This window comes from Artemia franciscana, chromosome 18, assembly GCF_032884065.1.
Source record: "Artemia franciscana chromosome 18, ASM3288406v1, whole genome shotgun sequence".
Classification (NCBI taxonomy): domain Eukaryota; kingdom Metazoa; phylum Arthropoda; class Branchiopoda; order Anostraca; family Artemiidae; genus Artemia; species Artemia franciscana.
This window is the reverse complement of record NC_088880.1, coordinates 27,849,055-27,862,708: the sequence shown is the minus strand read 5'-3', so window position 1 is coordinate 27,862,708 and position 13,654 is coordinate 27,849,055. Positions and strand designations below refer to the sequence as shown.

The window sequence follows — 13,654 nt, the reverse complement described above, 5'->3', positions numbered from 1 at the left end:
AAAGTCTTCGTTAGATTCTTGCATAATGATACAATTCCTGGTGACAGCCGGGTTTGAACCGCCGCGCCAATAATGAAGAAGTGCGGCTTTGTCCATTGCGCAATCGCTAGGGGACATCCAATGCTTCTTCTTCTTGTCTTTATTAATACGGAGACGTCTTCGCACAATATCATCAGTGGAACCAAATTTGGAGCCCTGAAATATATTGCTACAGCTTTGGATTTTTTTTTTCTGTGTTAGTTCTGAATTTGTTCTGTGTTTGGACTGGGTATTCCGTATTTCGTAAATGAGGTAAAACCTACTGCGCCAGCACAGGACAAAATACAATGTAATCGTGTTTCTTAAAATATTCTAATTTAGTAAGTTGTTACCACTCTTTGTTCATATTCTCAGAGAGCATCTTGTACCATCATTAGTTAGCATTTGACTTGAATTAAAACTTTTTTTTAGGGAAAACTATTGACTGTTATTGATGGAGTAGTTAAAGAGACGACTGAAGGAGAAATTCTTGTAGAGACAGAGCCGATCGCCTACGAAATAACTGATTTTAAGTATACAAGTGGTACAACTAAGTTGAAGATCCTAGTTGACGAGGAGGTAAGAAATACTTCTATTGAGATGAACATCCCTATAGGAAATAACTTAACACCCAAAATAATTTCTGAAACCACACTGGTTATGCTTGACAAAACGAAAAAAAATGCAGAGAAAAAAAAATGAAAATGAGAACTAAGCAAATGTTTCGGACGAGACCTCTAAATCACTGTCTTCATTTCTAATTTTAGTGTTTGTTTTAAGGTTGTTCTTTTTTATATTGTCCTATGAACTTCCGTATTTATTTTCATTAGTTTATTTTGCACTGAGGAGGGTCGGTTGGAGGTCTCGAAAAAAATATTTGTGTAATTCACCTCTTCTATTTTACACTGGCTGTCAATGTCCTTGTTTTCTCGTTTTCTCGAAGAACACCCAAAGACGTTAAGAATTCATCTAACACCTTATATTAGTAATTTCTATATTTTGGTGAAAGAAAAATAAATAACTACCAAGGACAGTGAAAGCTAAACCTAATTGTTGAATTTTAAACTACCCCGACAATAAATATATCAAAACTAGGAGAAATTGAATACCGTCTAAACTTTTATTGAAAAAAGTGGGTCAAAAATCAGAAAAAATAAAATAAAAACAAATGACGTCAAACAGCTTAAACAAGGTGTAACTTTCCTTTGAAAGTTTTGTTATCTTTGAGAATAAACGTGCTGTTACCGTTTTTATGCCAACTATACTTTACTCTTTTATTTTTTGTGCACTAGCTTCTAATACATTTTTTTAGCTATATAATAATGTAATTTTTTGGCCCACTAAGTTTTATTCTGTTTTATTTATTTTTGTACTAAAACTTGAACACAAGTTCTATATTTGGTACCAAGTATTAATACACCTAGTTTTTAAACCTTTAAAAAAACCTTTTGAATTTTTTGTAAGGGAAAACGTGAGAAGTAGGTATAAAAATGTTTGAAATTTTACTCCAGATTTTATTAAATAAGCCTGATTTAAGAGGAATTTCCCACCTTGTCAACTCATTTCATTTTTTTAGGGTCCATAACCACTATACATCTATTTTACTATGGATAATTTTCAGACAAATGCGCAATATTATTTTTTTTTGGATTTGTATGTCAATAAATTTACTAAGTGCCTTGGAACCACGACACATACGTCTCAGACAATAATCCAAAGACGGAGACTCATTTTTCATTATGACGTCAATCATTCTCTTAGTGAAGATTCTCTTCTGCACTGACACTCTTTGAAAATCATCATCATCATGACGTGATCATCATCATTATCACGTGATCATCATCATTATCATCATCATCATTTTTCATTATGACGTCAATCATTCTCTTAGTGAAGATTCTCTTCTGCACTGACACTTTTTGAAAATCATCATCATCATGACGTGATCATCATCATTATCACGTGGTCATCAGCATTATCATCATCATCATTTTTCATTATGACGTCAATCATTCTCTTAGTGAAGATTCTCTTCTGCACTGACACTCTTTGAAAATCATCATCTAGAATTAGCTATTTTTCCAAAGTAACAAGATTCCCTATAATTTTCTGTCAGTCCATTTTATTCATTTTTAATCTTGGCTCTCTCACTACCGATTATAGATTAAGAATAAATGAAGATTCTTTCTATCTTCTCGTCACCATCCTATAGTCTGGGGACCCGATCAAGCTGGTCAATAGTGGCACCTTAGAAATGGGAGCGGTAACCAACTATAATATCTGATGAGAAAATTATTTTTCGAAACTTTTTTTTTCTGACATAGGGATTCATGGTTCAATGAATATATCCATGGGTAAACTATCATTGGCGCTAGTAACGTTTGCATGGAGTTTGTTTTTCCTCAATTCATCTTTAATTTCCTTGCTGATTATCTCCGCTAGTGTCCTTTTTATTTTTCCTGCGATTTCTCTGTCTATTACCATATTATTTTTACGTAGGTAACAGTTTCGGCACCTAGACAAGATATGTTGCATGACGTTGCAGGGGTACACCTATCTTCTTTTTACCTTTCGTTGAATAGTAATAGTAGGAGGATGGTGATAAGATCTATCAATGGGTAACATGTTACCCGCAGCAAGAAGTTGGCCTTTGTCATCTACTAAAAGGTTTATGTTTGCATTCTGTTTCAACACTAACTTCTCTGGTGATGCTACCCACACATATCCACACATATCCAACTCTATAACGTCCCATCCCACACATATCCACCTCTATAACACTTGAATATTCTCGGTACTCCAAAGAAATATAACTCCTTACTGTCTGCACATCCTTCCTGTTTACCTTCCCCAGATTTTTCCAGGTACCCATTTAGAGCTGGGTACTTGGAAAAATTGCAGCTATTGAACTATACCAATCCCTTATTTAAATCGTGTTTTATCATTTTGTCAGTAAATATGTTTTCTTAAATGTTTTTATTATTACGAAGCCTGGCTGTTTTGGCCAGTTAACTTCTGCATGTTTTTCATTCCCAATAAAGAATTGAAGTATGATTTTATGTTCTAAATTTACAAAACCTGCTGATGGGAAAGCATGGATAATGTCCCTATACATGATCAACCCTAAAATAATTATTTACTAACAATTACTATAGCAGAGTGGGTCTATAACTCTGACAAGGAGCATACGAAATGTCACCTTAATGTTATTTCTGTAGGTTAAAACCTTCAAAGAATAAGAGGTGTAGATTGAAATCTCCATGGTCGAAAACCCTTAAATCGGGTTTAAAGTTTCCCCTCTTGAGTTCTCCGTCCTTGTCACCTTTACAAGTGGGGAACAAAAAAGGGGTTTCGAAAAAATAACCAAATGAAAGCAGAATCGTCGCTACCTTGTAAATGATGGACACGTCCCATTGTAACTAAAAAAATTGTCCAAAACCCCTTAAAATGGTGTCAAGTGGAAAGCAAAGTATACAGTTCGAACCGCCTTTGCCGAAACCCATGTAAAGGAATCTTACAGTCTCTTGGCTTGAACAACAAGGAAAATCAATTGGTTTAAAAACAAGGAAAGTTGCTGAAACTGCGATATTCTGAATCAGAGGCATTTTGAATTAAAATGGAATAGTTGTGGTCATCAAACCATGGCTAATTGTAGAAAAAGCCAAGATAGGTAGTCCAATTGAGTAAGAAGCAAAGCTGGCATTAACCTCCCCCCCCCCCTTACTAGGACTGTATAAAAATGATGTTAGTTCATTTGTTAATTAACAGATACGTCTATCTATTATCCGTCCATGCGTCATTCCTAGGGCAGTAGAACCAAGGTAGATAGTCATAGAGCTAAGATAGTGACAGAACCTATAGTTTTCCATGTGTTGGGTTAAATGGCATGGGTAAGCGGCGGGAGTATGAGTGTGCCTCTCTTATTGGACCAATATTTGTTTGTTATCTTTTAGCAAGTCACGGCTCCCTAGAGTATCAGGCTTTCTTTTCCGTCCTCCACTAGTGGGGTATTCCAACAACAAAGAGAGATGTTTCATGGCTCCTTTTAAGAAAAATTGCTAAGTCTATTGCCATTTGTAGTTCACAAAATACAATATTTAAAGTAAAGTAAATTTTTACGAAAAAACTGCATTTTCGTTTACAAGATTATGAGTGACGTCACAACCTTATGTTATAACCTATGCTAACTCATAATTTAGATTAAATAAAAAAAAAAACAAGTTTTTTTAACTGGAAGTAAGGAGCGACATTAAAACTTAAAACGCATAGAAATTACTTCGTATATGAAAGAGGCTGCTACCTCATCAACGCCCTGTTCTTTACGCTAAAGTTTGACTCTTTCTCTCAATTCTTCTTTTTAAAACAGTAAAAAATTTTAGCGTAAAGAGCAGGGCGTTAATGAGGTAGCAGCCTCTTTCATATACGAAGTAATTTCTGTGCGTTTTAAGTTTTAATGTCGCTCCTTACTTCCAGTTAAAAAAACTTGTTTTTTTTTATTTAATTTTTTGCCTTGTGGCAAAAAATGCAAAATTCCACATTTTTGTAGATAGGAGCTCGAAACTTCTACAGTAGGATTCTCTGTTACGCTGAATCTGATGGTGTGATTTTCGTTAAGATTCCATGACTTTTAGGGGGTGTTTCCCCCTATTTTCTAAAATTACGCAAATTTTCTCAGGCTCGTAACTTTTGATGGGTAACACTAAACTTGATGAAACTTATATATTTAAAGCCAGCATTAAAATGCGATTCTTTTGATGTAGCTATTGGTATCAAAATTCCATTTTTTAGACTTTTGGTTACTATTGAGCCGGGTCGCTCCTTACTACAGTTCTTTACCACGAACTGTTTGATATTTCAAGGCGTATGTGTCATGAAAACCCTGTTTTTACCCAGTTCAGCAGCATCAAAGTTACTGTAGAAAAAATTGTAACTGACAATCCACGGTCAATTGTTTTTGTGTTTTATCAGATTATTTGACTTTATTTTTGCTCATACCTGGCTTAATGGGGCTCTTTACTTATCCTTGGAAAACTTGTTTGGTGGAAACGCAGTTTGGCTCTGAAATTTGCTTTATTGAGATAAAATATTTTTAACGTATAGAAAGAAAACGATAAAAAACGGGTTTTAGAGGCCAAACGAAAATACTGCAGAAAACACAGAAAGCGATATCTCGAGAGAACAACCGCCTCTCTTCTTCTGCGCGAACAAAGTAATACAATCAAGGAAAAGATCGAAAAAAAACAAAAAACAAGCGCGGAAAGTACAAGAAAACCAGTTAAAAACCAATGAAAAACCATTCAAAAAATTAAAGATAAATAAAATTCAATAAAAGACCAAAATATATAAGAATTAAAATCAAATACCTAACAACAATAAAGTGAGTTATTCGCTAATATCCGCGATTTGCACAGAATCCAAACAAATGTGAACTGCCATCTGCAGATACTAACAAACAACAGAGAAAAAAAAAGAAACATTTCATTCACTCAAACAAACGAACACAGCAATTAAATAATTTACAGAACTTGGTCACCTGATTTCTGATTTTAACCATTGTATTTCTTCGGATACCCTTTGAGACCTAATGGGTTGATGACGTGTTTGATTATGTGATTGGGAAACCATTTTTGATCCTTGTCTTTCTCCCTGTGTCCCACCTGTGAATATATATATATATATATATATATATATATATATATATATATATATATATATATATATATATATATATATATATATATATATATATATATATATATATATATATATATATATATATATATATATATATATATATATATATATATATATATATATATATATATATATATATATATATATATATATATATATAATATATATATATATATATGTTTTTAACTACGTAAAACATGCGAATATACAACATTCTTCGCTGTCCCATTGTCTGTGCATATAAATAGATCGTCAGGTTTACTGACTCTTGACCATGCAACATATAATTGTCCATGGGAAAAACAATCCGTATTCAGATCTATACCTCATTATTCTAATGATGTATCCCTGTGTCCCGGTCGTCATTTATATTCCCTGTGTCCCGGTATCCCAGTTTGTAATTTCTCTTAGAGTGTCCCGGTCGTCATTTATATTCCCTGTGTCCCGGTGTCCCGGTCGTCATTTGTGTCCCAGTCTGTAATTTCTATTCGAACAATCCCTGTGTCCCGGTCGTCATTTATATATCCCGCCTATGCCCCCGGCGTCCCGTTGTAGTTGTGTCCCTATGTCCCGGTCGTCATTTATATTCCCTGTGTCCCGGTCGTGATTTGTGTCCGGGTGTTCCAGTCTGTAATTTCTCTTTGAGGTTCTCGGTCGTCATTTATATTCCCTGTGTCCCGGTCGTCATTTGTGTCCCGGTGTCCCGGTATGTAATTTCATCAGTTGACAAACATGACGTCAGTCGACAAACAACTTCATGACGCATACAGCTCAATCCTTATAATGACGTCAGTCGACAAACATGACGTCAGTCGACACACAAACATGACGTCACTCGACACACACACACACAGACAACCTATTTTTATACTTATATCAAATAGTTCGTGGTAACGAACTGTAGTAAGGAGCGACCCGGCTCAATAGTAACCGAAACTCTAAAAAACGGAATTTTCATACCAATAGTTACATCAAAAGAATTGCATTTTAATGCTGATTTTAAATATATAAGTTTCATCAAGTTTAATCTTATCCATCAAAAGTTACGAGCCTGAGAAAATTTGCCTTATTTTTTTAGAAATTAGGGGGAAACACCCTTTAAAAATAATGCAATCTTAACGAAAATCACACCATGAGATTCAGCGTATCAGAGAATCCTATTGCAGAAGTTTAAAGGTCATATCTACAAAAATGTGGAATTTTGCATTTTTTGCCAGAAGACAGATCACGGATGCGTGTTTATTTTATTTTTTTTTCTCCCAGGGGTGATCGTATCAATTCAGTGGTCCTAGAATGTCGCGAGAGGGCACATTCTAACGAAAATTAAAAGTTCTAGTGGCCTTTTTAAGTGACAAAAAAATGGGAGGGTACCTAGGCCCCCTCCCACGCTCATTTTCCCCCAAAGTCACCGGATTAAAATTCTGAGATAGCCATTTTATTCACCATAGTCGAAAAACCTAATAACTATGTCTTTGGGGACGACTCAATCCCCCACGTCCCCGTGGGAGGGGCTGCAAGTTACTAACTTTGACCGTTGTTTACATATACTAATGGCTATTGGGAAGTGTACAGACGTTTTCAGGAGGATTTTTTGTTTTTTTTTTTGGGGGGGGGGGTATTTGAGGGGGATAACGTGAGAGGATCTTTCCATGAAAGACTTTGACATGGGAGAAGAAAATTTCAATGAAGGGGGCGCAGGACTTTCCAGCATTATTAAAAAAAAAACAATGAAAAAATAAACATGAAAAGTTTTTTTCAACTGAAAGTAAGGGGCAGCATTAAAACTTAAAACGAATATAAATTATTACGTATATGAGGGGTTCACCTCCTTGTAATACCTTGCTCTACGCTAAAGTGTTTTTAGTAATTTCAACTATTTATTCTTCGGCCTTTGTGATTCAGGGGTCATCCTTAACGAATTGTGACAAAATTTAAGTTTTAGTGTAAAGAGCGAGGTATTGACGAGGGGGTGAACCCCCTCATATACGTAATAAAAACATACGAATATAGAAGTTCGTTACGTAAGTTAACTCGTAAGTTACGTATATTTTTTAATAATGAAAACGTTCGTAAAAAATTAAAAGTTCTAGTTCCCTTTTTAAGTAATCAAAAAATTGGAGGGCAACTAGGCCGCCTCTGCTCCTTTTTTTCTCAAAATCTTCCGATTAAAACTATGAGAAAGCCATTTGGCCAAAACAAATTAATATACAAATTTCGTTTTAATTATTTACGCGCGGAGAGCCAAAATCAAAACATGTATTAATTCAAAAAATTTCAGAAATTAAATAAAAAAAACAAGTTTTTTAAACTGAAAGTAAGGAGCGACATTAAAACCTAAAACGAACAGAAATTACTCCGTATATGAAAGGGGATTTACCTCCTCAACGCCCCGCTCTTTACGCTAAAGTTTTTTACTGTTTTAAAACGTTGAGTTAGGAGAAGGAGTTAAACTTTAGCGTAAAGAGCGGGGCGTTGAGAAGGGAACAGGCTCTTTCATGCATGGAGTATTTTCTGTTTGTTTTAAGTTTTAGTGTCGCTTCTTATTTTCAGTTAATAAAACTTTGTTTTGTTTTTCAATTTAATTACTGAACGTTTTTGAATTAATGCATGTTTTGATTTTGGGTCTCTGCAGATGAACAATTAAAACGAAATTTGCATTTTTTTTTTTTTTTGCTAAATGGCTCTCTCATAGTTTTGATCGGACGATTTTGAGAAAAAAGGAGTAGCGGAGGAGGCCTATTTGCCCTCCAATTTTTTGGTTACTTAAAAAGGCAACTAGAACTTTTAATTTTTAAGAACGATTTTATTAGTAAAAAATATACGTCACTTCCGAATTAACTTACGTAACAAACTTCTATAATCTTATGTTTTTATTATGTATATGAGGGAGTTCACCCCCTCGTCAATACCTCGCTCTTTACACTAAAGCTTGAATTTTGTCCCAATTCCTTACGATTTACCCATGAATCACAAAGGCCGTAAAATAAATAGTTGAAATTACTAAAAGTACTTTAACGTAAAGAGCAAGGTAATAGGAGGAGGTGAACCTTCATATGCATAATAATTTCGGTTCGTTTTAAGTTTTAATGCTGCTCCTTACTTTCAGTTAAAAAACTTTTTCATATTTATTTTTTTTTTTTTTTTTTAAATAATGCTAGAAAATCCTGCCCTCCATAGAAATTCTCTTCTGCATTTTAAATTCCTTCATGGAAAGATCCTCCCATATAACCCCCTCCCCTCAAACCAAAAAATCCCCCTGAAAACGTCTGTACACTTCCCAATAACCATTACTATATGTACACAGTGGTCAAAGTTTGTACCTTGCAGCCTGATTTTATGTTCTAAATTTACAAAACCTGCTGATGGGAAAGCATGGTAATGTCCCTATACATGATCAACCCTAAAATAATTATTTACTAACAATTACTATAGCAGAGTGGGTTTAGAATTCCGTTTCTGATAAGGAGCATGCGAAATGTCACCTCAATGGTATTTCTGTGGGTTAAAGTTTGAAAGAATAAAAGGTGTAGACTGAAATCTCCATGGTCGAAAACCCTTAAATTGGGTTTAAAGTTTCCCTTCTTGAGTTCTCCATCCTTGTCACCTTTACAAGTGGGGAACAAAAAAGGGGTTTCGAAAAATTAACCAAATGAAAGCAGAATGGTCGCTACCTTTTAAAAGATGGACATGTCCCATTGTAACTAAAAAATTGTCCAAAACCCCTTAAAATGGTGTCAAGTCGAAAGCAAAGTATACAGTTCGAACCGCCTTTGCCGAAACCCATGTAAAGGAATCTTAATGTCTCTTGGCTTGAACAACAAGGAAAATCAATTGGTTTAAAAACAAGGAAAGTTGCTGAAACTGCGATATTCTGAATCAGAGGCATTTTGAATTAAAATGGAATAGTTGTAGTCATCAAACCATGGCTAATTGTAGAAAAAGCCAAGATATGTAGTCCAATTGAGTAAGAAGCAAAGCTGGCATTAACCCCCCCCCCCTTACTAGGACTGTATAAAAATGATGTTAGTTTTGTTAATTAATAGATACGTCTATCTATTATCCGTCCATGCGTCATTCCTAGGGCAGTAGAACCAAGGTAGATAGTCATAGAGCTAAGATTGTGACAGAACCTATAGTTTTCCATGTGTTGGGTTAAATGGCATGGGTAAGCGGCGGGAGTATGAGGGGGCCTCTCTTATTGGACCAATGTTTGTTTGTTATCTTTTAGCAAGTCACGCCTCCCTAGAGTCTCAGGCTTTCTTTTCCGTCCTCCACTAGTGGGGTATTCCAACAACAAAGAGAGATGTTTCATGGCTCCTTTTAAGAAAAATTGCTAAGTCTATTGCCTTTTGTAGTTAACAAAATATAATACTTAAGGTAAAGTAAATTTTTACAAAAAACTGCATTTTCGTTTACAAGATTATGAATGACGTCAGAACCTTATGTTATAACATATGCTAACACATAATTTAGATATTTCAAGGGGTATGTGTCATGAAAAACGCCCTGTTTTTACCCAGTTCAGCAGCATCATGGTTACTGCAGAAAAAATTGTAACTGACAATCCACGGTCATTTGTTTTTTGTGTTTTTATCAGATTATTTGACTTCATTTTTGCTCATTCTTGGCTTAATGGAGCTCTTTACTTTTCTTTGGAAAACTTGTTTGGTGGAAACGCAGTTTGGCTCTGAAATTTGCTTTATTGAGATAAAATATTTTTAACATATAGAAAGAAAACGATAAAAAACGGGTTTTAGAGGCCAAACGAAAATACTGCAGAAAACACAGAAAGCGAATATCTCGAGAGAACAACCGCCTCTCTTCTTCTGCGCGAACAAAGTAATACAACAAAGGAAAATGTCGAAGAAAAAATGCGGAAAGTACAAGAAAACCAGTTAAAAACCAATGAAAAACCATTCAAAAAATTAAAGATAAATAAAATTCAATAAAAGACCAAAATATATAAGAATTAAAATCAAATACCTAACAACAATAAAGTGAGTTATTCGCTAATATCCGCGATTTGCTCAGAATCCAAAAAAATGTGAACTGCCATCTGCGAATACTAACGAACAACAGAGAAAATACAAGAAACATTTCATTCACTCAAACATTTAACCAGCAATTAAATAAATTACAGAACTAGGTCACCTGATTTCTGATTTTAACCATTGTATTTCTTCGGATACCCTTTGAGACCTAAGGGGTTGATGACGTGTTTGATTATGTGATTGGGAAACCATTTATGATCCTTGTCTTTCTTTATGTTATGGCAGGCCAATGTGGTCTAAGAAATTATCTTTATACCTTGTTAAGTTTTCCCTCTCCCAGAGTTGGGCAGGTGTATTGAATAAACTACAGTGCAGATTATTCTAGGCAAACTAGGACTGAATAGCGAAATAAATCAAACCTTTAGAAACTGTAAAATGTCAAGGAAGTTAGAAATAGTCCAGCTTTGTGATGTTCCTTGTGGACGAGAAATACTTATATCAAACTAGCTGTTGGGGTGGCGCTTCGCGCCACCCTAACACCTAGTTGGTGGGGCGCTTCGCGCCCCCCCCCAAGCCTCCCCGCGCGCGTAAGTCGTTACGCGCCATTGTAGTTGTGTCCCTGTGTCCCACCTGTGAATAGATATATATATATATATATATATATATATATATATATATATATATATATATATATATATATATATATATATATATATATATATATATATATATATATATATATATATATATATATATATATATATGTGTGTGTGTGTGTTTTTAACTACGTAAAACATGCGAATGTACAACATTCTTCGCTGTCCCATTGTCTGTGCATATAAATAGATTGTCAGGTTTACTGACTCTTGAACATGCAACATATAATTGTCCATGGGAAAAACAATCCATATTCAGATCTATACCTCATTATTCTAATGATGTGTCCCTGTGTCCCGGTCGTCATTTATATTCCCTGCGTTCCGGTCGTCATTTGTGTCCCGGTATCCCAGTTTGTATTTTCTCTTTGAGTGTCCCGGTCGTCATTTATATTCCCTGTGTCCCGGTGTCCTGGTCGTCATTTGTGTCCCGGTCTGTAATTTCTATTCGAACAATTCCTGTGTCCCGGTTGTCATTTATATATCCCGCCTGTGCCCCCGGCGTCCCCGTTGTAGTTGTGTCCCTATTTCCCGGTCTTCATTTATATTCCCTGTGTCCCGGTCGTGATTTGTGTCCGAGTGTCCCAGTCTGTAATTTCTCTTTAAGGTTCCCGGTCGTCATTTATATTCCCTGTGTCCCGGTCGTCATTTGTGTCCCGGTGTCCCGTTATGTAATTTCATCAGTTGACAAACATGACGTCAGTCGACAAACAACTTCATGACGCATACAGCTCAATCCTTATAATGACGTCAGTCGACAAACATGACGTCAGTCGACACACAAACATGACGTCACTCGACACACACACACAGACAACTTGTTTTTATACTTATATCAAATAGTTCGTGGTAACGAACTGTAATAAGGAGCGACCCGGTTCAATAGTAACCGAAACTCTAAAAAACGGAATTTTCATACCAATAGTTACATCAAAAGAATTGCATTTTAATGCTGATTTTAAATATATAAGTTTCATCAAGTTTAATCTTATCCATCAAAAGTTACGAGCCTGAGAAAATTTGCCTTATTTTTTTAGAAAATAGGGGGAAACACCCCTTAAAAATAATATAATCTTAACGAAAATCACACCATGAGATTCAGCGTATGAGAGAACCCTACAGAAGTTTAAAGGTCATATCAACAAAAATATGGAATTTTGCATTTTTTTGCCGGAAGACAGATCACGGATGCGTGTTTATTTAATTTTTTTTGTTTTTTTTTTTGTTTGTTGTTTTTTTCCCCAGGGGTGATCGTATCAATTCAGTGGTCCTAGAATGTCGCGAGAGGGCTCATTCTAACGAAAATTAAAAGTTCTAGTGCCCTTTTTAAGTGACAAAAAAATGGGAGGGTACCTAGGCCCCCTCCCACGCTCATTTTCCCCCAAAGTCACCGGATTAAAATTCTGAGATAGCCATTTTATTCACCATAGTCGAAAAACCTAATAACTATGTCTTTGGGGACGACTTAATCCCCCACAGTCCCCGTGGGAGGGGCTGCAAGTTACTAACTTTGACCGTTGTTTACATATACTAATGGCTATTGGGAAGTGTACAGACGTTTTCAGGGGGATTTTTTGGTTGGGAGGGTTATTTGAGGGGGGTTACGTGAGAGGATCTTTCCATGAAGGACTTTGTCATGGGAGAAGAAAATTTCAATGAAGGGGGCGCAGGACTTTCCAGCATTATTTAAAAAAAAAAACAATGAAAAAATAAACATGAAAAGTTTTTTCAACTGAAAGTAAGGGGCAGCATTAAAACTTAAAACGAATATAAATTATTACGCATATGAGGGGTTCACCTCCTCGTAATACCTTGCTCTACGCTAAAGTGTTTTTAGTAATTTCAACTATTTATTCTTCTGCCTTTGTGATTCAGGGGTCATCCTTAACGAATTGTGACAAAATTTAAGTTTTAGTGTAAAGAGCGAGGTATTCACGAGGGGGTGAACCCCCTCATATACGTAACAAAAACATGAAAATCTTCGTAAAAAATTAAAAGGTCTAGTTGCCTTTTTAAGTAATCAAAAATTGGAGGGCAACTAGGCCTCCTCCGCTCCTTTTTTCTCAAAATCTTCCGATTAAAACTATGAGAAAGCCATTTGGCCAAAACAAATTAATATGCAAATTTCGTTTTAATTATTTACGTGCGGAAAGCCAAAATCAAAACATGCATTAATTCAAAAAATTTCAGAAATTAAATAAAAAAAACAAGTTTTTTAACTGAAAGTAAGGAGCGACATTAAAAGCTAAAACGAACAGAAATTACTCCGTATATGAAAGGGGATTTTCCTCCTCA

General features: G+C 35.3%; 1 protein-coding gene across 2 annotated transcripts in view; it reads left to right on the top strand.

The window, feature by feature from the left end:
* Positions 1–13,654, top strand: part of LOC136038833 (protein unzipped-like) — a 141,760-nt gene that overhangs the window by 106,618 nt on the left and 21,488 nt on the right. For both annotated transcript variants that reach the window (XM_065722245.1, XM_065722244.1), the window contains exon 5: positions 451–597. In XM_065722245.1, the coding sequence (XP_065578317.1) occupies positions 451–597 (147 nt within the window). The remainder of the gene's footprint in view (positions 1–450; positions 598–13,654) is intronic.